The 27,774-nt window shown below is 43.3% G+C and overlaps 2 protein-coding genes and 1 long non-coding RNA gene across 4 annotated transcripts in view; 1 reads left to right on the plus strand and 2 right to left on the minus strand.

Moving 5' to 3' along the window:
• The window catches only part of LOC130517693 (cingulin), a 35,414-nt gene extending 13,250 nt beyond the window's left edge, over positions 1–22,164 (plus strand). Inside the window, exons 2-23 of the mRNA XM_057019731.1 lie at positions 737–844; positions 3,419–3,543; positions 8,582–8,699; positions 8,908–9,098; positions 9,221–9,308; positions 13,550–14,089; positions 14,703–14,993; positions 15,856–15,954; positions 16,070–16,225; positions 16,334–16,444; positions 16,648–16,706; positions 17,323–17,470; positions 17,673–17,777; positions 17,900–18,052; positions 18,268–18,435; positions 18,561–18,734; positions 19,365–19,454; positions 19,556–19,639; positions 19,980–20,098; positions 20,276–20,384; positions 20,489–20,652; positions 20,736–22,164. Coding sequence (XP_056875711.1) covers positions 9,261–9,308; positions 13,550–14,089; positions 14,703–14,993; positions 15,856–15,954; positions 16,070–16,225; positions 16,334–16,444; positions 16,648–16,706; positions 17,323–17,470; positions 17,673–17,777; positions 17,900–18,052; positions 18,268–18,435; positions 18,561–18,734; positions 19,365–19,454; positions 19,556–19,639; positions 19,980–20,098; positions 20,276–20,384; positions 20,489–20,652; positions 20,736–20,853 — 2,736 coding nt within the window. The 5' untranslated portion in view covers positions 737–844; positions 3,419–3,543; positions 8,582–8,699; positions 8,908–9,098; positions 9,221–9,260 and the 3' untranslated portion in view covers positions 20,854–22,164. The remainder of the gene's footprint in view (positions 1–736; positions 845–3,418; positions 3,544–8,581; positions 8,700–8,907; positions 9,099–9,220; positions 9,309–13,549; positions 14,090–14,702; positions 14,994–15,855; positions 15,955–16,069; positions 16,226–16,333; positions 16,445–16,647; positions 16,707–17,322; positions 17,471–17,672; positions 17,778–17,899; positions 18,053–18,267; positions 18,436–18,560; positions 18,735–19,364; positions 19,455–19,555; positions 19,640–19,979; positions 20,099–20,275; positions 20,385–20,488; positions 20,653–20,735) is intronic.
• LOC130517699 (uncharacterized) lies at positions 4,127–5,638 on the minus strand. Its single transcript, XR_008947783.1, has 2 exons — positions 5,189–5,638; positions 4,127–5,122 (listed from the first exon to the last, which is right to left on the minus strand). It is a non-coding gene; the product is annotated as an uncharacterized LOC130517699 (long non-coding RNA).
• A 404-nt stretch (positions 22,165–22,568) lies between the features above and the next one.
• rab27b (RAB27B, member RAS oncogene family) overlaps positions 22,569–27,774 on the minus strand; it is a 29,127-nt gene continuing 23,921 nt past the window's right edge. For both annotated transcript variants that reach the window (XM_057019736.1, XM_057019737.1), the window contains 3 exons: positions 26,395–26,498; positions 26,170–26,293; positions 22,569–25,223 (listed from right to left, as the gene is read on the minus strand). In XM_057019736.1, the coding sequence (XP_056875716.1) occupies positions 25,037–25,223; positions 26,170–26,293; positions 26,395–26,498 (415 nt within the window). In that variant the 3' untranslated portion in view covers positions 22,569–25,036. The remainder of the gene's footprint in view (positions 25,224–26,169; positions 26,294–26,394; positions 26,499–27,774) is intronic.

Below are 27,774 nucleotides of genomic sequence, written 5' to 3' on the forward strand. Positions count from 1 at the left end.
TTATGAGACAAGATGATTTCTGCGGTGCACCGAATGTCACCTTCTACGCAAAGACACCAGTTTATGTTGGACATATATGGTCCCGTTTCAACGTGTTGGAGTTGCATCTCTTCCCTTGTTCCATCTTCGTGACCCGTAAGGAAGATTAAAAAACAAAAGATGGGTTTTGATTGCATTTAAAGTTAGACAACACGGCTCGGCTGTGTGGCAGACCCCGGGCCCACTCACGCTGGGAAGAGGTCCACTCTCTTGGAGGAGATGGGAGATAATTGCCTGTCGTCCATCTGCAGGGTTTCTGTATGTATGAGGATGAGGATGAAAGGATCTGAGCTGCCAGGGCCGTAACAGGGTGGGTGGGAAACGTCCATCTCCATAAAGTTGATCTGTAGCTTTATCATCCTTGTCTTTTAAAGCAATATCAAATATTTGTGTTTTAACGGCTTAACATCTGAAAGCAACTTAGGTTTTTGAAAAAGAAAAGATTGTTGTGTCTAGAATCTCTGGGTATTTTAATATATTCTCAAGATGGTGTCTTCTAGGAGTGGGGCTGAGTGTAAAAGGGGGCTGTTCATTCATCAGAGGTTCTTCTTTTGACAAACTTTAACTCGTAAGCTCAAACCCATTGCTAGAAGATAAAAAAGTGAATTATTACAGTGCACACGATGTCTGTGGATTCATCAACCGTTCATCTTTGTGTCTCTCCTGTCTGTCTCCTTCCTGTCTCTCTCTGTGGTAGTCTGCAGGGTACCAGAGAGACACGGGGGCGGTTCCTGACTCTCTCAACCATCTCCAGCAGCTGATAGAAGCCAACGTCTGCCTCCTGCAAAGCAGCTTCACAGAGAAGGTGTGTCCTCATAAAAAGACCTTCGTCTTGTTCATCTGATTATTCAACCCCTTCCGCTCAGGATCCTCGTATCTTTGGTTCCTTGTCGGGCTCAGACAGAACATCCACAGTCCACACAAATGGGTCCTCACACTGGGGTTTGTTACAACAACAGTGTACAACAGTTAATCATCCAGTTAGGTTGACCTCTTCATTCTGACAGACAAAAGCAGCTTAACAGAACCTGAACAGTCAAAACGGAGCTGATAAGAATCCGTGCAGGTGTGTCTTTATTTGGTGATGTTTGGGAATCTGCTAGATGGGACAGGTCTAATTGCTCAACACTGCCTCAACTGCATTCCTGCTTTCAAAGTCTCTGCAAAGATGTGTTTTTTTTAAATCAATCATTTGATTCATATCTCCTGTGTTTCTCTTTGGAGTACCCACATTTCTCCTTCTCTTTCTGCCCCCCTTTCACTCACCATCCACGTGTTCACAAAGAATATTTCTGTTTCCACGTGACTCTGCGCCTGTTGTTTCGGTCGCCCCCCTCACAATGTTTCATCAAATGAATGATTAATGTAATATTAGTATTCTGCGCTGTGAGTCGGCGTGCGCTCATATGTGAAGAACGGCGCCGGCTGGCTGCAGTGAGTCACATGACCAGTGAGGCACAGGAAGGCCGAGGCGGGGGTGATAGAGATGGGACACTTCCGCCTGTGAGATGATTCACTCATACTGTTGTCTGTTAGCTCACAGCTGCTCTCTCCAAACCTGCGGCACCTTTTCAGCTTTAAAAATGGCTGCGGCTTAGTCGCCAACTCCACATCTCATTATGTGATTGTTTGGCTTCTCCTTCAGTGGTTCTGCTAGAAAATGTCCCTTTTCACCCTTTATATAATGTTGTTACTCTGTGATAAGAGACAAACGTGTTATGTATTGTATTTCACACCTCATCCAAACCCCTTGACAGTGTCATGAAAAAGTAATTTATCGTTAGACAAAGCAGAGGGAGAAAACCTATGAAATCATGTCTGAGATGCAGGATTTGATGTTATTGTGCTGACAAAAGGAGGATTCTTGATCCAGGTGTGTGCAATACACACACTTTAAGGTTAATCCTGCCATAGGATGTGGCGCCGTTTCATCTCCTTTCCTTCCTTTCCTTCGTATATTTGCTCGCTAAATCTGTCCTTTCCTTGTTTTTCATCTTTCTCCTGCATGTCCTGTCAGGTGTTTGATGGATAAATTAGTGGGAAATGGCACCAATGGACTGTCAGTCTCCAGCTGTTAATGGCAAAATAAGCCCCTTTCACAAGTGTTCTCCAGAGGATCTCCAGAGGATCAAATCAGGAGTTTCTCCACATCTGTCTATTCACACTTGCAGCAAACAGCAGGAGGGTCTCTCCATCAGATGTGTTCACAGATGTTGGAGACAGTCCGATCGGTTTGAGCAAGAGGTGGAGCGCACATGCACGTCATATCTTCTTCACCTCTGGCTGAAGGAGGTTCTCCTGCTGCATTCATACTTGAATCTTGTCCTGAGTCAGGAATGAGCAAGAATCAAATGCAGCGCCAGCGTGAATATATTTGTGTTCACACATCTCAGGCAGGAACCTGCCAGCATGTGTGAACGCGTCTCAATGCGGCCGTAACGACGTCATTTACAGTTTCAGTGAGGAGTCATTGAATAAATATGTCAACCTGATGTAGGTGATGCACAGCGCAACAGTTTAGTCATGTGAGAGAATAGAAATTTAGAAGAGAAACAGAACAGCAGGAATAACATTAGCTTTGCAATCATATTTACAGTTTCAAACAACTAGCCTGCACTCAAACAGACACGAATGATCAAAGAGTAATCACCAGATTTACATGAAATCTTCTAATAATGGCACAGATGAGCCAAAACCTCCAAATATTAGCCACAGGACAGAACGAAGGAAGGAAGGTCGGAAGAAAGGAAGGAGCAGATAAAGGAAGGAAGAAAAGAAGGGATAGAGGACAGAAAGACAGGAGGAAGGAAGGAAGCCAGGTAGGATGAAATGAAGTCAGGAAGGATAGAAGGAAAGGATGGAGGAAGGATGCAAGCAAGCAAGAGAGGGAGGGAGGAAGGGATTAAGGCAGAAGGAAGGGAGGAAGAAAGAAAGAAAACAACAGATAAAGGAAGGAAGAAAAGAAGGAATAGAGGACAGGAAGAAAGGAGGTCGGTAGGATGAAATTAAATCAGGAAAGATGGAAGGAGGGAAACAAGAGAGGGAGGCAGCAAGGAATTAAGGCAAAAGGAAGGGAGGAAGAATGGAAAGGCCAGATAAAGGAAGGAATGGAGGACAGGAAGGAAGGAAGGAAGGATGGATGGATGGATAGATGGATGGATGGATGGAACAAAAGAAGCCAGAAAGGAAGAAAAAGAAGCAAGGAAGGGCAAAGGAAGGAAGGAAGGCAGGAAGGAAGGAAGGAAGGAAGGAAGGAATGCTAACTATGCCTTTTAGGCAGACAGACAGACAGATGGATATTTTCTGCCTTCAGTAAAGTGTGTTTGTGTGTGTGTGCGTGTGTGTGTGTTTGTGTGGGCGCTGCTCTGTCTGTGATCAGGACACTGAGGGCATCTCAGGGGGAGGAGGCCTGTGGAGCTTTGCTGTTCTGAGTCAGCAGTTGACCTTTCACCTCCAGCAGCTCCACAGACAGACTGAGCAGGAGCTCAGCAACATACAATTACAGTGAGTCAGTTCAGCTGGGTCAGTGATGAAGCCTTCACGTCTCATTGGTGGCGGCGGAGGCCTCCGGTCTCTGTTCCGAGATGTCGGGTTGATAGTTTGATGGTCAGAACACATTTCCTACTTATCTGAGTCCATATTGTGACTGTTGCTACAGAAACCGGGAAAATCCAAACTACTTTCTGAAAGCAGATACTTGAGAGTGTAGAGATACTTGATGTCATCTCCCGCTCCCATAGCGGCGTTGCCGTGTGAGTGTTTGAACACGCGAGTAGGAGGCGGCTCTGTGTTGGTTTGTGGGGTTTGTCACAGCATTGAGACACAAATGTGGGAGTTTCACTATATCTCACAACAGCAGAAGGTTCTGCTCTGCTGGAGAAAACAACACAATTCGGTCTGTGTGTGTGTTTTGCTCTTTGATTTTAAAAGGATGTTAAATGCACAAGAATAATTTCCATTCCTATATATATTGTATGGAAAAAAAATGAGATATTACACTGAGCTGAATTTGTTCAGATTGGCTGTAAAGTGTGAACAAATGCAACACTTGTGTATTCATCACTTTAACAGTGTATAATAGGGCGCGTTTTTCCCTCTCTAGGTTTAATTTAATATTACTATAATTCCAGTCTATATTTCAATCACTTAAAAAGGTTCACGTTGACACAGCTCAGATCTTATTTTTCACAGGATGAAACGTAGAAAAAAGAGCCGTGAGGATTTTCACGACATCTGAAATAAGCTGTAACAAACAAAAATCCAACGTACAATAATTCCATGCAAAAAAAGCTGCACAACACCATGTTTAAATATCACATCATATTTCAATTTAATTAATCAAATCAAATCAGTATTTATTTATATAGCATCTGCTAGAATCAAAATTGTTTCTAACTGCTTTCCAGAATCCCAGGGCCTGACCCCCAACAAGCAACAGTGGCAGGAAAAACTCCCCTTTAACAGGAAGAAACCTTGAGCAGGACCAGGTTCATATAGCAGCACAACTAAGATATTCACCTAATAATTAGACGACCTTCTAAATATGATAATTTGCCTGTGATATTATCCAGTTAATTTTTATTACAAGCTATAGTCATTAAAGACTTTTCCACCACAAACGTCCTGAGAGCAACTCAGAACTAAAGACAGTGGTCCAGATGAATCTTGCCATGATGGTTTTCCTTCACTGTTTTAGTTTTCATTTCTTTTCACCAGAAATATGTCAAAACACATGAAAAAACATTGGCTTGACAGTACATTTTTATCATGATATGAGTCCGATTCTTCCCTTTTTTGGCCATTAAGTTGCCATTTTTGCAGTTTGACTGGGAGTTTTCCAGTTTAAACCCTTGAATCAGTGCTAAAAGACAACCACAGAAGAAGTCCTGTTGAACACTTTTCACATGCAGCGTGAGACTGTGATCATTCCTGTCCGATCTTCAGATTGTGTTCCCGCTTGCGTGCTGCTGACAGTAAACGTTCAGATGGCTGTAGGTGGTTGCCGCCTCACCCTGCTCGCCTGTACTCTCTGTACTCCGGCTCTGAGTGATCTGGCAGAACGGCACTTCGACTGGTCTCACTTCTGTCAAACAAGACAAGCTAAAACACATCTTGGGATTCAGGGTGCGCCAGCAGACGAGTCACTCACTTGCATGCATGATTATCCTGATGAGGTTCCGGGAAATCTTCCCACAGTCACGGTAACAGTATCCTGGCCACGACCAACAGGCTCCTGTCACAACTCGTATCAAAGGCACCATGAGAGGCTTCCTGGCCCTTTTCACTTTTGCCCTTTTCCATGTTAGAGGAAAGCCCTGCTGGCAGTTTGCAACAGATGCTTTTAGCTTGAAGGCAGGATTACGTGATAAAGTCAGAACTGGACCTGACTGCTGCTAAGGCAGCCAGACACTGGGATTCTTTTAGAGGCAACTTCCACCCTGACCAGCAGCTCATGCATCTTGGCTCCGGATGTTCTCGACTGTTCTAATCGTGCATTTTCCTTTTGACACCAAAACAGAACAGAATCCCATCAGTTGCTTCTGATAATGAAGTGGCTGTATTGTTCTTTGGTACCAAACCTCATCTGTGTGTGTGTGTGTGTGTGTGTGTGTGTGTGTGTGTGTGTGTGTGTGTTTGCTACATATTGAATAGGATTGTTGGTGGGTTAAGACTTGGTTTTAAGGTTGAGATTTGAATTTGGTTTAGGGTCAGGAGCTGAGTAAGGAGCTGGGGGATGTATTTTGTCTATAAAAGCACTTACTCACAAAATGTGTGTGTGTGTGTGTGTGTGTGTGTGTGTGTTGTGTGTGTGTGTGTGTGTGTGTGTGTGTGTGTGTGTGTGTGTGTGTGTGTGTGTGTGTTTTCGCCATGTCTAGTTTGTTAAAACCATGATTATCCACCACATTCTTTAACTGTTTAAGACTCGGTGCCGATAATATCAAGCTGCAGCAGAACTTCATCTTTTATTCTGACAAATTTAGACCTTGTTCCCCTTCAGTTATAAAATGTCTTGTTTGGAGAAAGGAGGGCAGAAATTACAACTAGTGACACAATCACAATTGATGATTTACTTTCTCATAGCTGAGCTTAGCAACTGTATTTTAATTTTCTTTGCTGTTTTGGAATGTAAGCATACTTTCAGTCATGAAAACAGTGTGTGTAGATTCAGCCTTTCCAGGTGATGTTTCAGTCAAGTGAATAGGTCCTCTGCAGAAATATGTAGCGCTCATACATCGCCTGTGACCTCGACACCGTGGAGACTGCATGTGACAGGCTGCACACGGCGGGATGATTGTCAAAGAATAAATAAATAACACCCACACATTTTTCACCTGCAATTATGGAGTGAAATGCGTTTGTCGCATACATTCAAGCAATTAAGGAGCCCTATTCACGCTTTTCTCTATGCAAGCAGCTAATCAGAATACACCGACAGCTGGCTCTGTGTGTAGGTGTGTGTGTGTGTGTGTGTGTGTGTGTAGGTGAGAGATTGTCAGTTGTAAACACATAAACACACAGATTTTCATTACTGCCTGCATACCAGACGATGATGTTCTCCATCAGCTGTCGCGCCGCGCTGTGTTCTAATGAAGCCGTTTGATTGGCCAAGATAACCTTGATTGACAGGACTCATTTTTTTAATGAAGCTTGAAACTCTTGAATTCTTCCCAAGTTCAGGCGCTTTGCTGCAGACTGAGCTTAGATATCTGTGCTGTGTGTCAGACTCTGAAATGATCAAACTGAACAGAGAAAGTAAGCAAAAAAGAATGAATTACATTTTCAGTTTATTTTAAAAATTGCAGCTGTATTTTATATAAAATGAAAACACTGCACTGGTGTCAGCCCTCTGGTAGAAGGTTATAGTAACATTCTGGGAAGTAAATCACTCAGAAGAAGAAAGCACCATCACTGATTATATAAAGTGTGTTGTTTTCCATCAGTACCTATAAATTTGACCCAAGTATGGTGGCGGTGAGGTCAGCAGGCCTCCTGAGCAGAATGCTAATATATTAGCAAAGAGCCTTTGTGTTCTCGCTTCCCTCATTCGTCTTCCGTGCTCGTCCATGTCACTTGTTGGGTGAGTTTATCAAAGACTGCTCAGATGGCCTCCTCCTCTTTCTGAAAGCACTTCTCTTCTTTTCAGCGCTGCTCCAACATCAATGCCGTGAAAGTGGATTACTGCTCCCTAGTGGTCAGATGGTCACTCTCGCTACTGCCAGCGTTACTAGGAAGAGTTATTTTGCTTTAATTATATATATATATATATTTAAAAAAATTCATGGTGATACAGTTTCACCTCCATTAGCTCTATTAGAACTGTTGTGTTGTTGGCTTTGCAGAGCTGCAGGTGTCCGACAATGGCTGCTACCACACAGTTGATTTTTTAACAAAATCAAACCAGAGCAGCTGAGTTTGGTAGTTCTCTGGAAAACCAACTTACTGCTATTATCACTAACTGCATAACACAGCATTAAATTAACAGTGCCTCTGCTCTTATATTTGCTCTGAGTTCACATGGAGCTGTTTGTTAGCTGCTTGACCTGCAGGAGAGCACTTCAACAGCTTTAACTTCCACTCACTTACTGTTGTTTGTGTTACTCTGTTCACTTCTGGACCAGAAGCACTACTGCATACTGGTTTTTAAATAGCTGGTTGAACCACCCAGTATGGCATCGTTGATGTTTGAACATGTCAGGAGATGTAAAACCTGGATTAGCTGTTTGCGCTACGTAGCTATGAAAACATGACCATGTTTTTAAAAGTAGTGTTGTTTTAAACAGTTTTAACATGAGACTTTATGTTAGTTTATTTCCTCCGATGGAAGGGGGTCCAAAGCCAAAGACCAGCTTTGGACATCTGGGGGGGTTGAAAAGTTGACAGGAAGCCCAAACAAAGTGAAAGAGGTTTTATTCAGCCCTCCTTGTTGTCACAGGCAAATGTGCCGCTACACAGCAAACACAGAACAGGTCTGTCCTGGTCCTCTGAACACACACCGATCAGGAGGCGGTTCACAGAAGATGGAGAAACACAAGCAACATTTAGAGTTTAAAGTCAAACAGTGTGTAGCATCGGCTTGACTTTCTCACACATTTTCTGTGTTTTCAAACCTTCTGTTTAAAGCACCTTAACATAAACTCTAAAGCACCTTAACATAAACACACACACACACGTGAATGGCTCACTGTTAAGTAAGAATGACTCAGTAATGGAAGGAAAGAAATAAGAATTTTCTTTTTACTGCATGGCACTCTTTGATTATTTGAAGATTTTCTGACTATTACAAATATACAGCGGCAATTAAAAATGTTGTTAAAAAAGTTGTCAGATTTTCTTTAGTGAGATTAATTCTCTGTACAGAAAAAAATCCAGAAATCAGCACTGACCACACATTACACAGTAATATAGATTTATGTTGTATGGTTCTGTTCCTCAAAAGTTCATTTCATCTTTTATCGATTGTTCACTTATTTTTTCTCTATATGACTGTGTGTAAGTGGTGAGTTCAGGAGCTTCTTTAAAATGGATTTTTATGTCTCTCCAGACTTCTGCAGATTGAAGGTCAACGGCAGCAGCTGAGGACTGATCTGGTTGACCTTCAGCAGAAGAAGAAACAAAGAGAAGAAGAACTGAAGACACCCCGGAGCCTTCAGGAATCTGCTGTGAGTTATGTTAAATGCAACACAGATGGCTAAATCTCCAACATTCGTTAACGTCAAACATAAATAAGTTTGGCAAAAGTTAATGTTCCAGCTAATAAAACTCAATACAAATAGGATTTTTTTTGGTTAAGAAACCTTTGAGTTTACTGTCTATGTCAAAAGTGGAAGCACCTAGTGAACATCAGCATCTTTGTTGCCTCCTCTGCAGATTCAGCTGTGCTCCTGTCGCCAGCTTCAGGCGTCCATCGGCGAGCGTTTGCTTCAGTCAGAGAGGCTTGTGTTTCAGCAGGAGGCTCTTAGCAGCCTCTATAGCCTACTGAGTCAAGACCTGCAAAGGTACCAGGAGGAGACGCAGAGGCTGACCTGTTTCACCCAGAGGATCCTCACAGCACCTCACAGGTACCAGCATGGACCTCAGAACATCTGATCACCTGCTTTAAACCCATGGTTCCAATAGGTACTGAGAGGACCGGCACCTTTGTAATGACATTGTATTCAAATCAGTTGAATTCCTTCTTCAGGTGGGACCAAGAGGAGCCCTGTAGACCGACTGGCTGCAGCATGCAAGAAAAGACTGAGGCTGAACAAGGAAGCAACATGGACAACATGGTACAGTCTGGCTTCACTCTCACAGCTTCTGTGCTGGCCTGGTATAAACCATCCTCATTTGATTCACCTGGCTTCAGCCCATTTCAAGCTTTTTCCTAATTACTTGCACGGATCATTGGGTGATTCATGAGTTAAAGATGAAAGAGAAGGGTCATTGGTGTCCAAGCAAAGACAAATAAGAACCAAACAGCTCTGAGGTAAACTACTGCAGTTCTACTGTTGGGATAGAAACATTGGAGCTGCCAAAAATGAAGCTATAGAAGGAGAGGAGAGAAGGTCTAACACCTTCTCACCTACCTCTGCCTCACTGATCTAGATCTGTGAGTGTGTGTGTGTGTGTGTGTGTGTGTGTGTGTGTGTGTGTGTGTGTGTGTGCGTGTGTGTGCTCATTTTATCCCTCCCATTTCACATAGCACAACTGGGAATGGATCCGCACTCAATAAAGATGCATCTTTATCAGCTGCACACATCCAAGCGTCATTACAGTCACAAACAAGGAAGTGATGTGGCGAGGAACCATCTGGCCGGACGCTGGGCGGCAAGGGGGGGCTGCTCCAAATGGAGAAAGTTGCGAAAAAACAAAGCAAGATTTGCTAAAATGTTTATATTTGTATTGGCCCAATAAAAGTCCCCGTGGGCTCGCGCGCGTGTGTGTGGGTGTGTTGTACTTGCCACATACCAAAATCACTATTCTAGAGGAGAAAAGGATATTTATGAGAAGTGAGGACATTTTGTCTGGTCCCCACAACTTCAAAGGACTGTTGGAGGGTTAATTCCTGGTTTCATGGCTGAGGTTTGAATTGGGTTTAGGGTCACTTGTGATGGTTAGGGTTAGGGTAAGGAGCTGGGGAAATGATGTCTGTTCAAGTCCTCACCAAGACGGAAGCACAATGTTGGATGTGTGTGTGTGTGTGTGTGTGTTTGCTTGTGTGTATTTTTCTGGCATTGGTCCAGCTGTTGTCAGTCTTTCTCAGACAGTCAGAGTGGAGACAGAGGAAACATCTGCCTGCTCATCTGGCTCTGTCTGTCTCACACACAGACACACACACACACACATATGCACACACACACACGCATACGCACATGCACACACGTGCATTTTAGCATCTTTTCCAAATCCAAAAAAGAAAAACTGCTCCTGATAGGTTGACACGGCTGTGACAGGGAACAGTGAGGGAAGGAGCCTGGTTTGGAGTCTTATTATAAGAGGAAACCTGTCAGGGTGTCCCAGTTTAGCTGCTGAAAATTAAACACAAGCAGCAGACAGGCTGGCTGCCAAAACGCTGCACACAAGACACTAGGATCGCAGCACTGATGGAGGATGTGATGAAAAGAGAAATATTGCAGGTTTGCAGTGAAAGGAGATTCTGCGTTTAACTTCCCAGACAACAACAACGTCAAACTGTGTGTTTAACATTATTAACATGTTATTACTACTGGGATACGCAGAGGTGCTGGTAACTCATTTTTTCTTCAAATCAATACTGTAGTGGCTCATTGTTGCTCGCTTCAATTAAAGTAACATCAGTTTACAGCTTTATTTTTGAGGAGTCAAGTGAAATGAATATCAGCGCTCCTCCCTTGACACCCTCTGTTGTTCTGATAGGAGGCCTGTGGCCTCAGGCTTGTGAAAGCTGCTAATCCAGGCAGGTGGCGCTGCGAGGCTCAGTAACCTTCCTGTCTGATTATTTACAGTTCTTCTCTCAGAAAATGAGCAGGATTTCAGAGAATCTCTCTTCATTTTGATTAGATGAAAAAGATTTATATTGAATAAATAGCTTTGTGTTTGACCTTACTTTTCAAACACCCCAAGTTCTGCAAAGAATTTCTAGAAATCCTTCAACAGAATCCAAGAAATAGACCTTTATAAGAGGTCTTATAAAAGTATTTCAGTTGGAGTCTCACATAAATAATAGTGGAAAAGTGGCCTCAGAGCAAACTACCACCAACAAGCCCCTGGATTTATTTCTGAACTCTCACATTTTCTTAACTGTCTAAACTGATAAATAGCAAAATCAAAGATGTACAGTAGTTTTAATGTTAACAAACAGAGAAATAATGAAATGTTTGTGACTGTTTTGGCTCTAAAGGATGAGGCAAGTGACAGTTGGTCAAATCCGTTGTTTCTAACTTTAAAAGTTCTGTTGTTTTCTACAGTCTGCCGAGTAAATACGGCCAAAATCCTTATACAACCATTTGCAGCAGCCTCTACATCGAATGGTGTTTTTAAAAAGAAAAAATCATAAGATTTGGGGTAGGCCCAGAAGTGTTGTTAATCCACATTTACTATGTGTGAAAGTCATTTCTTTCACTTCTCTGGATTTACTTTTGTTTGTTTCTTTTGTCCAGATCAAGTAAATAAATTAAATTAAATACATTTCAAACACATTTTTATTAAGCGTTTAATGGGGGAGTAATCAGTTCATCACAACACAAGATGTGTGTTGTTCTTGTCTTGTCTGGCACCCTGAGGGAACCCCGTGAGCACACTGAAACACCATTGTGTCATTCAGGCTATTTCCCAGGATGCACTGCTGTCACGTATCTGGGTCATAGTGAGTACAGCTCTACGCCATATGTCTGTACTGTAGTGTAGCCACAGGGAATAGACGTTGTGTGTGTTTGTGTAGGAATTTGGAAAATAAGAACCTGATTTTCCTGAAAGCAGCTCTGTTTGGCTTTTCCTGATGAATCAATGCTCTTTCTTCTCCCAAACATCAAGAGACTCTTCCCAGACTTCAGACAATGACATGTGACATCATGAGGGCATCTTGAAAAGCTGTCCTTCATTAATCTACCAGTGATCATAATTAGGGGTTCTGGCCATGCTCTGCCTCTTCCTCCTCACAGAAACCAGATAGTTCCTCTCGCTTCTTTGTGTTTTTCTGCATTGTTGTGCTGGGATGAGGCGATGCTCCTCAAACCCACAGAGAGAGGATCCCCCTGGAGGAGTACTGGTGCAACCACCAATGAGCAGCGACACATGTGGCTCCTTCCTAATCATCATATACCAGATTATTCAATATAAATATATTACAGCAGCAGAATTCCTGTGACCAGGCTTTTCCAAGAACCCCTATACGAGAAGTTGACCTGAATGTGAGGAACTAATAATTTAACGAGGTAAAAGGTATAACAAACCCATTTCAGTACTCAGGGTTCAAGCTGAGCTCGCAAGGCAAAAATAATAACATTAAAATGATCCACTCAGTGCTAATCCCACCACAGCCTGTAAACATTTTAATACCGCAGTGATTAGCAGCGATCCTAAACCCCAGACACTCACTCTCCCTCCCAGTGCTCCCAGGCCTCAGAGCGACACTCCCAGCCCAGGCTGGTTTCACTGTTCTCTGGGGAAGTGGCCAGGCAAGTCCGTGGATTAAGGCCACTCGCTACTTTGCACCCTGGAGTCTCAAAATTTAAACCCCTGGACAGTCGCCACTTCATTTCTCTAAGTGGCACCGGAATTCTGCTTATGATTGTAATTAAAGTTGGATTTAAACAAGTGGGTTTCTGGCATAAAATGCTGCCATTTCATGTGAATGAGTTTTTGGATTTAGGAGGATCTCAGTGTGTGTGTGTGTCTGTGTGTGTGTGTACGCGCATGTGTGTGCGGGGGTTGGATGATGATTTTTCAGACGAGCGGGCAGATGTTGCACTTTCTCAAGAGAGATTTATGTCAGGATAGACACACACACACGCACACACATCCACACACGCACACGCACACACACAGGCTACGTGTCCTTATCTGTTCACTTCAACTGTCAACAACATCTCCACACTTTAAGGACAGGAGGCAGATGGAGACTCACTACTGCTGTGCTGCTTTAAAACAATCACTTCAAATCAGAGGAATCATTTAATGGCATATTTGTTCAGAGTTCTCTGCTCTAAGACCGTGCTAAATATCTAATACTCTATTTGTTGTTACTGTTAGCCATTGGTGGCTAATTGTAGGCTTCTGTAGCTGCATGTAATCCTGCCAAAATGCTGATAAGATTCATGAATGAAATATTGGGGTGTGTCAGACCTAAACATATTAATGGAGTAGCAGATTATTACCAACACATACTAAATTTGAAAAGACATCCCAGAAGACACAACCACAATGTGATCATTGATTTGCTGCATCACCTGTGATTAAAAGGTTTTGGTCTTCCATGATTCCCACCTCTATAACATCTCAGAATCCTTTTAACATTATTTTGGGGCTTTGATAATGTGTTCCCATCTTTCAGCACCCACCTGAGCCCTCTCCCTCCCAGACTCCATCCAATCATTCCAATCAGACCAGCAGCCAGACCTGGAGATTGGAGCAGAAGAAGCCTCCTGTAGGACTTCCTCGTGGTCCAAGCCTGCACCGGGCTGGTAGCATCAAAGACTTAATCAGCAGATTCTCTAGTGTGGATCAGAAGTTTTACACGGGATCTTTAAGTTTCTCCAGAAGAGGAAGGCTGCAGAAGTCTGCTTCTATTGAGGTTCTGCATTTTCCAGGACAGGAAACAGGTTCTGCCGCACTCAGCAGCACCAAGCCAGTCCAGAGTCCAGTTCTTGATGAAGTTGAGAGTCTGAAACTGAAAGAAATCAAGAGTCTTCTTCCCAGTCCCACCATCACTACACTTCAGGACACCAGTTCAAAGAAGACTGAGCCAGCTGAGAAAACAACTAAAGCCACTCAGGCTGAGCAGAACTCTGACCAGACTGATTCAAAAGCAGCCCACATGACCCAAACCAGTGACTCTGGTAGTGACTCGGTGGCTGACTCTGGCATGGGATCGGTAAGCATAAAGCAAAGAAGCCTGAGCCACCGGCGCCACGTCCTTGCATGAAACAATCTCTGCTCCCCATCACGGCACTGCAGTCATTTTTTTATAGCGATGCATGATTTTCACACCGGTCTCAATCAGGACCGACACTCAAAATGGAGCCCAAATCCTCAGGACTTCTTCCTCAATCATCCCAGTACAACCCTGCTCAGCTGTTTCTTTCCTCTGCAAATTTACTCTTGAGCACCATTGAATGAACCTGCACATCTTCAAACTCTACTCAGATCCGTTTCAATTGTACCTGTAGGGATTGTTTGGGCCCCTGTTCTCCTCCTGTCATATTAAAGGTCTGATTGGTGATCCCTGACTTAGATTATTACTTTCTTTTTTAGTCAACAGAAACATTGTGGTGATTTTCCAACTTGTCAATGAAGCCAAGTCTGATTGAGTCAGAACACAGAAAAAAATGAATAATTGCTGAATTGCTCATTTAATTGTAACCCTTTGCCTCTTAGGTCTGACTCAAGCTTTAGTGCATTGTTTTCTTTACAAAATACCAGAGGTGTTTTAAAATTTCATGAAGGATGTTTAACATGAGTCGTTTCCCTCCTCTGCTTTCTTCCAGGAGTCTGAAATGGATTTGAACAAGCAGCCTGACAGTCTTTCAGAGGAGGAGCCCTCCACGCCCCGCATTGTGTCCACCAGCCAGAACCCGAAATATCAGCTGTTCCTCGGCAATGACATCAAGACCAATGGGGAGAGTGGGAAGGATGCAGATGGCCCAGGAGGCGGAGAGTCACTTAGGGAGAATGGCCCCAAGCTGGCCCGATGGGAGACCACCCGGGTGGGTCTTAACCATTACCGGGGGTCCCTGGAGTCTCTGGCTTCACGGGACTTGGATGCAAACTCTGACAGGGTGTGTAAGGTTAACTGTGGACACGCACATGATTGGTGTTCCTGCACACAGGAGCAGTTATTAAACAGCGCCATCTGCTGGACAAGAGCAGACGCTTATGTCCGGAAATGATGTTAAAAGTGAACTCTTTTTTTAAAATAATTGCAGATTAAAGCAATGTTAGCGCTCTAAAAGTGTAGGCCTGCTTACACATAAATGAATACAAACGTGGTCTTCAACTGTTATTACTGAAGAGAACATCAAAGTGTTGTCATCTATCTGTACTCTATGTTAGTAGCTGTCTGTTATTCCACTAACATTCTTTCATCTTCACTCCTGTTTAGTTTTTCAAGTTCACCTTCTTGAAAAACTGAACAGGCTCAGTTTTCACCAATGAACTGTGTAAATTACAGTTTTTTTTAAATATCATTTCAAAGACACAGCCAGTTTTGCAGCCTTTGTGTTGATTGTCCTTTACAGTTACTGGACAGCGCCATCTTCTGCTCAAAGTGCAGACAGACGGGCTCTCAGGGTCCAGATGTTGATCGTGGAACCACAGTTTCTCAGCTCATCCTTTGATGTACAAACCAAAATCAGTTTAAGAATGCTAAGATAATATTTATGTTTAATATTTGCCATAGATATTGCAGAGAAACTCTAAATAAAACACACAAATTTACATCTACATCACTAATAGTGCACAATGTCCCCACACATTTCAAGAAATGGTGATTATTCATCACAATTAAAGCTGTTGAATCCTTTCTTTTTCAATTTGAGCAAGCCCATTGTTGATGTTTTCTTGTGTTTCTTTAGATATTTAACTACTCTCAGCCTTCATCTGTCTTTTTATTGATTAGGTATGTTTAATGTGTGTTTACAGGTGGGTGTTGGTGACAGCTTCTCCCGGGTCTTCAACAGCCCCTATAGCGCCAACGCCTCCCTTGACTACAACCCGATCCACAGAATGTCCGAGTACAGGGTTGGTAATTAGCTCCAAATGCTATTTCAGTCTTTCGCTTTTCTACTTCTGTCCCCACCCTCACACTGTATCACGGAAATACACTAAATTCAACTGTCCCCCATCCTACTGACAGCTCCAGAGCGGGATGTCACCTGCCACCTCAGAGGTCAACCTGTTCACCCGCAGCACCAGTCCAGTAGGTGTCCCGGTTCCCACCATGGCAGCATCCCGCACCCGATTCTCTACTTATGAGTCTATGCTGAGGAGGAGAGCTGAGCTCAACAACCCCGTAAGATCACTGATTCTCTCTCAATACAGAACCCCCCCCCCCCCCCCCCCACACACACACACACACACACAAACACACACATATTCTGACTAAGATGTGTGTCTTTAGATGCCACCAACGTTGAATACTCACTACAGCATGCGCTCTGCTACTCTGGGGGGCCTGAATAAAAAAGACTACATCGAGGAGTTGACGAAGCAGCTGGACGTGTGTCAGAAGGTACAGCCGCAACACGAAATCGTGGGGCATGTAGACGCAGTGAGAACCCACTGGTGTCATATGCAACAATGGATTCTTGAATCCAAACCCATGAAGAGGTAGAATATGATGTTGATGATATTGATGTGTGTGTGTGTGTGTGTGTGTGTGTGTGTGTGTGTGTGTGTGTGTGTGTGTGTGTGTGTGTGTGTGTGTGTTTACAGCGTAACCAGTTTCTGGAAGCTGAGAGTGTAGAGATGGAAAAGGAAAGGAACCAGATCAGGTGAGATGTATTGTTGGTTTACTTGATGTTTTCATTTTAGCCTTTAGTGTAAAATTGTCTTTCTATGGAGATGAGACATGTTATTATCCTTTGTTTTTACTAAATTAAGCTTCTCTCGGATTATTCTTTGGATTTAAAGGTTCAAATCCTTTAAATCTGAATTTTTCCTTAGAGGTTTTGAAATAAATTCAGATTTTTTTTATTATTATTTTTTTTACAAATCTCTCTGAATCAGAGCCCAAGTCAGACATTTTAAATGAGAAATAGTTTTGTACCATTTTTTGATATACAGAAAATTACTTATCTCTCTACATGTATATGTGTTCCAGACAACCCACAATATTCAGTTCAGCTTTATTTATAAAGCCTCTGTTACAGTCCAGATCTGTCAGCAGTGTTCAGCACAAACTCCCTTTTAACAGGAAGAAACCTTGAGCAGGCTACTCCTGCTGATGGTTGGCTGGGTAAAGGAGAAGGAGGAAAGGTGGAGAAAGAGGAGGAGGGAGGACAGAAAGAGGAGAAGAACAGACACATACAGCATACACCCAAAAACCAACAGAAATGGCTTGATTTTAAAGTGCTTGCTCTTTGTTTCGACTGTGTTGTGCTGGCGAAGGCTGGAGATGCGCAGCCTGCTGGTGAACAACGAGGACCTCCTGCGCACCAACACCCAGCTGACCAATGAGATGAGGAAAATGAGAGAGCAGATGATCGAGATGGAGAGAGCAAACCAGAGCATGGGAGACAAATTCCGAGCAATGGAGGTGCGAGCAGATGGGTGGAAGGATGGATGGATGGATGGATGGATGGATGGATGGATGGATGGATGGATGGATGGATGGATGGATATGGATGGGTGGATGGATGTACAGATATTGATATTGATGGATGGATGGATGGATGGATATGGATGGATGGATGGATGATTAAAAAGATCACTGCTGTTTTGTTGATTTAATTTTGCAGATTGAGGTAAAAGAGGCGCGGAATGTGATGGTGGAGGCCAACAATCAGGAATACGCCTTCAATTATCTCCAGCAGTCCCTCAACAACAAGATCCAGGACGCTGAGGTACCATCGTGTGGCTGGATACTTTCAGTCCAAACATGAGTGCTCACAACGGAGCTCAGGCAGCAACGAACAAAACCAAAGAAAACAGTGTGTGACACTTGTGTGCTCCTGCTTCTTCTCAGGAGAGCTTGGACAAGCAGGCACAATACGCCCAGACGCTGTCAGAGAAGTTGTGGTTGGCGGAGAGACAGCTGGAGGAGCTGCAGATTGATAAAGAGACCAAAGAAAAGAAGAGCTCGGAGCTCCAAAGCACCATCCTTAAGCTGGAGACCGAGGTAGATGTTATGGGAGTCAGACCTTCTTAAAGAGAGTCAGTTAAAGCTGACAAAGCAACATTAAATCATGAAGTTCCTCTCTAAGTTCCTCTGTCATCAACTGTTGCGTTCTTACCGAACACCTGAAATAATCTACTGGATCCGGGTCCAGATGGACCAGATGTGGAGCTAACAGCTCAAAGACTCTTTGGTAATAGCTGTTCTTGTGTTCCCAGTTGGCCGAGGCCCTGCAGGTGTCCTCTCAGGCTCAGGCTGAGCTGAGTCTGCAGCAGAAGCTGCGTGAGGACAGTGAGCTGAGGCTGGAGGAGATGGAGGAGTCTCTGCTGGAGAAGGAGCAGGAGCTGCAGAGACAGCAGTCACTCATCAGCAGGCTTCAGGGGGAGGTACTGGTCCTACAATATCATCAATAGTTGCCTTTATCGCCCAGTGTCACGCCCAACAACCTCCCAATCAAAGCTTCATGGGCTATTCAGAAGGACATGGAGACACATTCAGGCTGTGTTTACAGGTTTCTGGTAAACTGATCGATAAGGAGCAGATCCTGGAGGAGGAGATCCAGCTGAGGGAGAGGATTCAGCTGCAGTGCAAGCAGGCAGAGAGGATGGTAGAAGACCTGAAAATGGAGCTGCACACAACCAACCAGGCCAAGGATGAGCTGGCCAAACAGGTCAAGGTGACCCAGGTGAGGCTTTACTCCACTGGTTGAACTTTCCACCTTCCAAATATTGGAAATGTGCAGCTTGTGAATCAACGCTGATGCCTGAACTCACCAGCTTTGCTGCTTTTATGCATTTATGCCAAACAATACACAAATCCAGCAAAATTCTTTTTTTAAATTCCCATACACAGCTGGGAAATGTAGATGTTTGAGTTATGAATGAAGTTTAGTGAGTAATTTCAGGGAATAGCTTTGAAAATTCCACCCAAATAAAATCTGAGAGATTTGAGCTCAACAAGAGGAAATGAGTCAATTTTGAAATCTTTTGGGCTGAATGTTTGATCCCTCGAGGGAGTTCTGCCAATTCCCAGCGGGAGACAAAACCGTGTCCACAGCATGTTAGAGAATGTGACCTGATCATCAGCCATCAGGGTTCAGGGTTAATGAGGAATTAATTATGCTGATCCCCTTTAGCAGTAAGTCTCTTCCCTCCATAATCCGGAACTATTCATCCAGTTTCTTTTTGTTCGGGAGGATTCCGAATCGGTTCCATATTCTGAACAATCACCTGAAAGTGCCCCACTGACAAGATAGGAAGTCGTCATGGTGACGTGTGAAATTAGTCTGAACAAAAGGTCCTTTTTTCTCTCTCAGGAGAAGATGCTCGACATGGAGAGTGATCTGGAGGAGCTGCACGACAGCGAGCAGAGATGGGCAGCCAAACACAAGAGAGCCATTGAGCAGGTTGATCACAGGCTCCCCAAACCAGCTGATTCCAACATCTTCTGTGTGCAAGAGAAGTGTCTCCCTCAGACGTAACGGCACGTTTCTGTTTCCATTGTTAGACTGAGCAGCTGCAGATGAAGCTGATCCAGGAGAAAGATCAGAATGACCATCTGGAGATTGAAAAGGCCACCTTGGAGAGACAAGTACGTAGCATTTAACTCATATTTTAGATCCAAAACTACAGCTTCTGACTTAAGGCTTTAAGATCTGGAAGGAACAGTAGATCTGTAGGAGGACATAATCTGTCTTTAGACAGCCTTGTGTGGAGTGTAGAGAAAAAAAGGCCCCAAAAGATCTCTCCCTCTCTCCTCCCTCTCCTTTCTCTTTCTCTCTCCCCCTCTCTCCCTCCTTCTCTCTCTCCCTGTCCTTTCTTTCTCTCCCTCTCCCCCCTCTCTTCCCTCTCATTTTCTCTCCCCCTCCCTCTCTCTTTCTCCCTCTCCTCTCTCTCCCAATCGCTCTGTCTCTCTCTCCCGCTACCTGCAGCTCCGTGAGCTGCGTCTGGAAGTGGAGGATCTCCATAACTCCAGAGTTCAGGAGGACGTCATCTCCCGGGCAGAGACCAGGGTCAAAGAGCTGGAGAACACACTGAGGCTGGAGGAGAGGTCAGTTACACAATTCTGGACGCTAAATAAAAATATGTCCAGCGTGTGATCCTCTCACTGATGAGGGAAAGAGAATATTTTAAGTTGAATCCTTGATGACGGACATAGTTTGACCATGGATCCCAACGTAACCGTGACACTTGGAGATGGTGGCTGATAAGTTGTGTCGTCGTGTAGGAACAAGGCGATTCTGAATAACACCATCACCAAACTGGAGAGGAGAATCAACGAGATTAATGATCAGATGGAAGAGGAACACAGAATAGCTAATGAGCAAAAGGACTTGGTGAGGCACACACACACACACACACACACACACACACACACACACACAGCCAATGTTGAGATGAAGTGTGTTGGCTCTAAGTGCTGCTCTGTGATCGACCCTAGATGACCCAGAGGATTCGATCCCTGAAGCGCCAGCTGAACGAGGCAGAGGAGGAGTCCAGCAGGAAGGAGGCACAGTCCCGCCACTCACAGAGGGAGCTGGCTGAGGAGAGGGAGACCAACGCCCGGCTGCAGAGGCAGCTGCTGGAACAACATCTGCAGACAAAGTACAAACACACGCTAAAAACACACTGTTCCATTACTCTTACAACAACAATCTAAAACTCATGTGCGTCTTTTTAATGAACAGACGGAAGGAGACTCTGACCATCCGTCAGACTCTGGACAACCTGAGGCTGGACCTAAGTGTGGATGAAGAGGATGAAGATCAGACACATCAGCCGGAGGAAACCATAACCAAAGTATGAGGCCCACCCTGAAAGCTGACACGGCGATTTGTTGACATGGAACTTTTCTCTCAGACTGTCAGTACTGCTTCACCCCTGCAGGAGGACATTTTTATTCCCCCATCAGGAGGAAGCACAGCTCTGCTGGTCTTCTACCAAGAAAGAGAAGAAAAAGATTTCTAGTTTCTGTCTGGGTGTAACAACAACAGGAATATTTTATCTTATTTTATCGTGGATTTATGGACATCAGATTTTATTCAGGAAAGGGAAAAATCTGAATCGAACCTTTAATAATGATTAAATTGATGAATTAATTTACTTTTTCTTTACCGCTCGGATTACTGTAAATCACAGCGGGGAGCACATTAGTGCCCCCACCTGGTGCGATTTGGAATTACAACGGGAACATGATCTGAAACTAATAAAGTTCAGACTCAAGAAAATTTGGTTCCTATTGAAGATGATAAACATTGTTGTCATTCAGGAAAGCTTCCCTGGCAGTTGCTTTTGATATAAAAGTGAGAATTTTCCATGCTGAAGCTGTTGATTTCGACACATCCGGTCTGTAGTATTTGATTAACGGCACATGACCTGGAGGAGGGATACTCGCAGGTGATTGTAGCTGTTTTAAAACTGTGCACACAATTAGCAGATTATTTATACTGACATCTGAGTCCATGTGATACGATTTAAAGACCTAATTCTCTGTGAAATGCCATTTTGTATGATTGTAGCCTTTTGAGGGTTCTCTGCTGTTTTACTTTCTGTCCCACTCACATAGTATGTTAATGAGATTATATATAGGCTAAGGGGGGAGGGGTCTTATTACAATAGAAAAGTTGGTGGGATGAATTAAATTGAGAGGAAAAATCAGCATGTGATGAGATTATTGTGTTAATGGTTTATAGCTTTGTTTATACTCCCGTATCGTCTGGTTTTAATGCTGATGTTTTTCATACATCATGTCGCAGCATTCAGAGAGGTCAGTTTAATTTGAAAATCCACTCCTGATCAACACTGTACAATCCTGGACATTCTTATTTAAATATCTTGTTTTTGCTTCCTTTCCAATCACGTTTGGCCAATCCTGGGTCCATGTTTTCTATATTCAGATCACCTTTCTGATCATTTTGCAGCATAACATATATCAAGTGGGGTCAAATCTTCCTCCTATTTTGTTGAACTTGCCACCAAGAAAAAGAAACATTTTTAATTCTGCACTTTGCATTCTTCTGGTTCTGCTGTTCTCAGGTATTTATTTAGTTGTGTTCAAAAATTCTCTTTATGGGTTCGAAGTTTCTCAGAATGCAAATAAATGCTTGTCCTCTGTGAGTTAAAGTCTGTGTGTTCTGATGATGAGACCCTGCCGTCAGAGCTCATAGCATCATGTATGGTCCACGGTGCCGGAACAAACCAAAGGGTCGTCCTGGCTCACAGCTTTAGATCATTTAACTCACATTCAGGAAATTTTAGATGTTCTGCAGCAGGAAACACCTAAAGGACCAACATGGAGGTGCTCCAACAGTCTGAAGATGGCTGAACATGAGCCGATGAGCAAAAGCGAGCAGCTACATGTTGAGGGAGGAGGAGCATCAGCAGCATCACAAGCCCGAGGCACAGTGTCAAGTTCATTCTCCTCTCCCATCAGCCTGGTTCTGCCCAAGGTTCTTCCCTCTCAGAGCCTTTAAATCCTTGAGGAAATGCAGTTTCATCAACAAATATGAAAAAACCCCAAACCAGTTTAAAACAAACAGATTTATTTGCAGCTATGTCATCAGAAACACTGAATGCATCACAGTTCAGCTCATTCTCATCGTGTCCAACATGCTGATACACACAGTGAAAACTGAAGAAATGTGCACAAACTGCAGGTGTCAGAGGGAAATCGCGCACAGAAGATGGGTCAACGTCAGCTCAGAGATTCTTAGACAGGACAGAAAGCACCAACATGGAAACTCTGGCTTTGCCCTCCACCTCTGCCTGTCAGCTCGAATCAACAACTCAAATATTGGGGGATGCAGGAGAGGTCAGACTGAAGCGTTAATAACAGGCACAACACGACTCTTCAGACTGTGTAAACGGTCAAAGTGAATTCAAGATCTACCTGCAGGAAAGAGCTTTCAGCCAGAAAAGGAACAGAAAAGGTCACAGCTGAGAAGGAAAGTAAAAAAAAAACAAACTGAGAGAAAAGCAAGTTTGGAGTGAAAATATGAGAAGGTGAAATATGAGAAGGCTCAGGTAAATCTGAGCCCAGAGGATTGTCTTAGTTACATTTAATTGAGAAAATTAACCCGCCGGTGATGAAATGCTGTTGGTTCATACTGTTGTTATTAAGACACCTTTCTTTCTCAATTGGAGCCAATCTCAGCAGTGACTGGGTCAGAACACTGCAGACATGTGCACGCACAAGCAGACACACACTTTCTCCAGTTAACTTAATGTGCATGTTTTTGTGGGAAGAAGCTCCATGAGGAATAAACTCTTTAATATCTTCTTTAAATGACCTCTTAAACTCTTCTGGTTTTACTTGGTTTTACAAACTCACTTGCAGATCTGGGACAATAATTTTGCATTATATTTGAGATGATCGCTTGTGTTTAGGTGGTGACGGTTTCCACAGTAACACAGCAGGATGCTCCTTCTTGCTGAGTTTCTCTGAGACTTTTGTTCTGACCTGATTTATCAGTCACACGTCACTGCATGACAGCATGTTAGCGATGGCAATAAATATGGCAGCTCAAATGATCTATACTGAAACATTGGCTGGATTAAAGGGAAAAAAAGAAGCAACTACATTATTGAAGCATCTCAGTGTTTGAAACTGCTTCTGATGAAAAGTACTATGAAGGGTTCCACAGGCAGATCCTCCAAGTAAGCAAAACCAAAAGGAAGGAAGAATGCTGCAATCTGACATCTTCTATGTGGGATCAGGCATTGATTGTGTAAAATATGGCACAAGGAAAAGGATTTGGCAGAAAACTGTTTGGCTTTATGCACTATGGATGAAAACACAGCTAATTTTCTTAGCAAGGCGTTTGTTTTTTTTTCCTCAGGAAGCAGCAGACTTGTCACCTGACTTGTTAAAGGGACTAAACAAAAGCTTGTTGGCATTTTTCCTTTTTATTTGACACATTCAATCTTGTTAATAGGGTGGTTAAGCAAAAGCCCAAGGGAGAAAATGATATAAAATGCTCTTTTATATATCATGCTCAACTCAAACACATGCAGGCTGCTAGCTAACTAGCAGATAGCCAAAATATTTTCTTTTTTCTAGTTCATCACATCAAGATTTTTCCACAAAGTAAGGCAAATTGGGCGAAATTGGACAATAGGAAATCTACCAAGTTGCAAACAATAGAGTGACACAACACAATTTTGACATATATATAAGTTGGTCCACAGTTTAACTTGCTGTTTTGATCCATACTGTCCAACAGCACCAGAAAAAGTATTTAAAAGGGTGTTAAACAGTGAAATTTGATTACATTTTGGATAATAACAGCACTAAATTATGGCATTAAATTATTTTGCAAAAAAGAAAAACTAAAAGAAAACTATAACAATGAAATTGAAGGATGTTTAAAACAGTTTATGGATTTTTTTGTGGGTAAAACTTGGTGACACTTTAGCTGGAACTGAGGTTCTCCTCTACCAGTTTGATAATACTTTAAATGCAGAGACAGCAGGTCAGGTTGGACTAATACATCTGCCCACCTCCAAAAATTACTGTGATATAAAAAGTTCTTCCATTACACAAGTACCATCTTGTGTGATTTATCAGGAAATGTGCTCGTCGTCACGTCTGGCAACATTATGAAGGACTGGGAAATAAGAAGCTCTGCAGCAGCATTGCCACTCACAATTAATTGGCTCCTAACTAGACTAGATAAGGCTAAACAACTAAAGTACGTCATGAATCTGGCTGTGATGGAGCTTTCCTCTCCAGCTAAATGACGTCGAAACCCTCAGGATTAGACTGTAATACAGCCAAAACCCACTAGAGGGAGACGCTACGTCGACAAATGGTTGAGAAAGGAAAAGAGAAAATCAAAACCTTTCAAGGACTTTTTTGTATAGACTGAGCATTAGAAGATAGATAAACATGCAGTAAAACTGACAGAGTATGGAAAAACAAGGATAGAACGTGGCAAGTAGAAAAAACACACAGCCGAGCATTGACTCTTTTCCACGTTCACCTCTTTATCTAGCATGCACATTTCTTCTCACTGGGCTGCTCATCTGAAAGTTTTGTTGACCCGTTGCCATTGGCCGGTTCGGCGGGCGGCTTGTCGACGCATTGCTCCATCCTCTTCATGACCAGGTCCAGCAGCGTGATCACGGCTTTGTCCACCTCTACTCCTGTCGCCGCACTCGTCTCGAAGTAGGGGATGCTGTAAGCAGTAGAGATGTCTGATCATCAAAACCCTGGTATTCAGTGGGGTTTATTTGGTTTATTAAAGTTTATTTGGCTCATTTTGCCGCTTGATTTATCGATTTTATTTTGCTGCTTCCCAACCCGGGTTCTTGCACCAGATGCATGGGGGAGGGCAAAATATCAGCTGATTCTACATTCACGTCTCAGTACAGAAAAACTGAAGTGTTCAGATCTTCCTGCAACAAAGCTGCGCTGACAGATATCATTATATCTTGAGTTGCCGGAATGAAACCAGGAAGTGACCTCTAACTTGTTGAACAGGAAGTGTATTATGTTTGTGCCTGCGTAACTGGATGTAAAGACATGTTCCACTGGGCCACAGGAGCTCTTCACTGAACTAAGTAAGAGGTAAAAGGAGTTTTCAGGTCTTATGCTGTATGTCGTCGCTCCTACAACTTGATGACTGGGTCTGTAAAGCCAGTTCCCAAAAAGCAGGAGGAGAAGCATCATATTCCAATGCATTCTGCAGATGGAATAGAGGTTCTTTGGTTAAAAAAGGGAATCGGTTTGGATCTAATTAAATGCCAACACTGTAGACTTGTGAAACAAGCAAATACATCATATCACAACATGGTGAAGTTACTTAAGGTGCCACACAGCATCTGCTACTTAAAACTTTAAACTGTAAGACTTATTGATATTTCTGTAGGAAAGAAATAAGCAGGAGCGTAACTGGAAGACAGAAACTCTGGAGACTGAAACAGGAGGAGCTTTCAAAACAGCAGCCACCCGTCTACAGATATAATACCAAGTCTGGTCAGAGGAGTGATAGTGAGATTAGTGCAAGTAGGAGACCTTTCCTCAGGTGGGGTCATGGGTCTGGTGGAGCAGCTTTATAGCGCTCTGGCTGTGCAAGCTTAAAAACTTAAAATGTCTCCCTATGTAAGGGTGAAAGAACAAACCCGTATTTATCAGCCAGCTCCTTGGCCTGTTTCTCCTGAACCTCCCGCTGGTCAGCCAGGTCCGCCTTGTTTCCCACCAACACGATATCGGGGTTCTCACAGTAAGCGTTAGCCTGCAGCTGACCTGGAAACAGCACATGAATGGGAGAATGTGCAGCCGATGTCCTCCACAGCACCCAGGCTTAAATGAGTCGCATATCTAATCCGTAGGAGAGGCCAACTCACTCATCCAGTTTCTGACGTTGAGGAAGCTCTGCTGGCTGGTCAGATCGAACATCAGCAGGAAGCCCATGGCGTCCCTAAAGAACGCTGTCGTCAGACTGCGGAACCTGGAACAGGAACAACAAACATCCCTGTAAATCTGACTGACGCTGCTGTTGATGCTGTGACTTTTCTCCACACAAGCTCTACAATTCGCAGACTTGCAGACAGTTTGTTCTTGGCATTCGTTTCTGCACATATTAGGAGTGTATATCTTCAGTTTAATCATTTAATGAAAGCTCTATTAAAGAGCCATAATTACAATTCTAGTATTTAGCTCCATCACCTGGTTGACTCAAGCTGCTCTGAAACTTTTAATCTTGTATAGTTCAACTATGAGGCAGCATTGTGGACACAAGGTCACGCAGGAAAGAACCATCTGAAGCCAAATCAGCACAGCCCCAGTTAGTGTCTGCTCACGTCTGCCAGAGAGTTCTAAAGTTCTAAATTCTGCTCATAAAGATGCTCAAACCGTGAACAAATGAAACATTTGCCTGAGAATCTGTCTCAAAGACTGTGTTAAAGGACGGAAACTAAGGAAAACATTGAGAAAATCAGGAAGGTTTAGCAGTTTTGCATTCTGTGAAGTTCTCCTGGTCACTGAGCCCTGAATGAACCTCACAGCTCATTGATTTCCAGCAAAACACATCGAGGTCGAACTAAAGTAAACATCTGCTGGAGCACACTAGTGAACACATCATTATCAGACAGTTTACACCTTACTAGGATGGTTCTGTGTGACGTCAGGACACTTACGTTAGCAAATATTTAACATGCAAACAAAGAGGACAAATGCAGATACTTGAGTCAACATTAGGAAGAAAACAGTCGCTTCCCAGTTACATAAAGAAAATAAGAATGATTATTTAAGTTGTGTCTAACGCTGACTCATCATACAGTGAGTCATCAGGACACACAGATCAAGACCCCCCCCCACACACACACACACGCACACACACGCACACACACAGAGTGTGTGCTTCCTTCACATTCAGACCAAACTTTACAAATAAAATAAAGTTGAGGAATCTCTGAAGAACTGGGCTCATGCACGAGCACCACGGCACGTCCTCAGCCAGGACCAACGACCTCAGGCACCAGGTCACAACAGTCACACCGGGTGTAACTTAAACATGGTTCATTCAAAACGTTGGCTTTAGTCAAAGGCCCCATTTTGGCTGAAATACATTTGGTGAGGTGTCACGAAAGGCCTGAAAAGATTCTGATGAGTTGATTTGCTGCAGATTTAAACATTGTGTGCATGTAGTAATAAGATGACCATTATGGAACCTGGATCAAACACCCACGCCTCTTCACCATTATTAGCCACTGGAGGTTCCTGGG

The sequence above is a fragment of the Takifugu flavidus genome, chromosome 20 (genome assembly GCF_003711565.1).
Source record: "Takifugu flavidus isolate HTHZ2018 chromosome 20, ASM371156v2, whole genome shotgun sequence".
In the NCBI taxonomy this organism is placed as follows: Eukaryota; Metazoa; Chordata; class Actinopteri; order Tetraodontiformes; family Tetraodontidae; genus Takifugu; species Takifugu flavidus.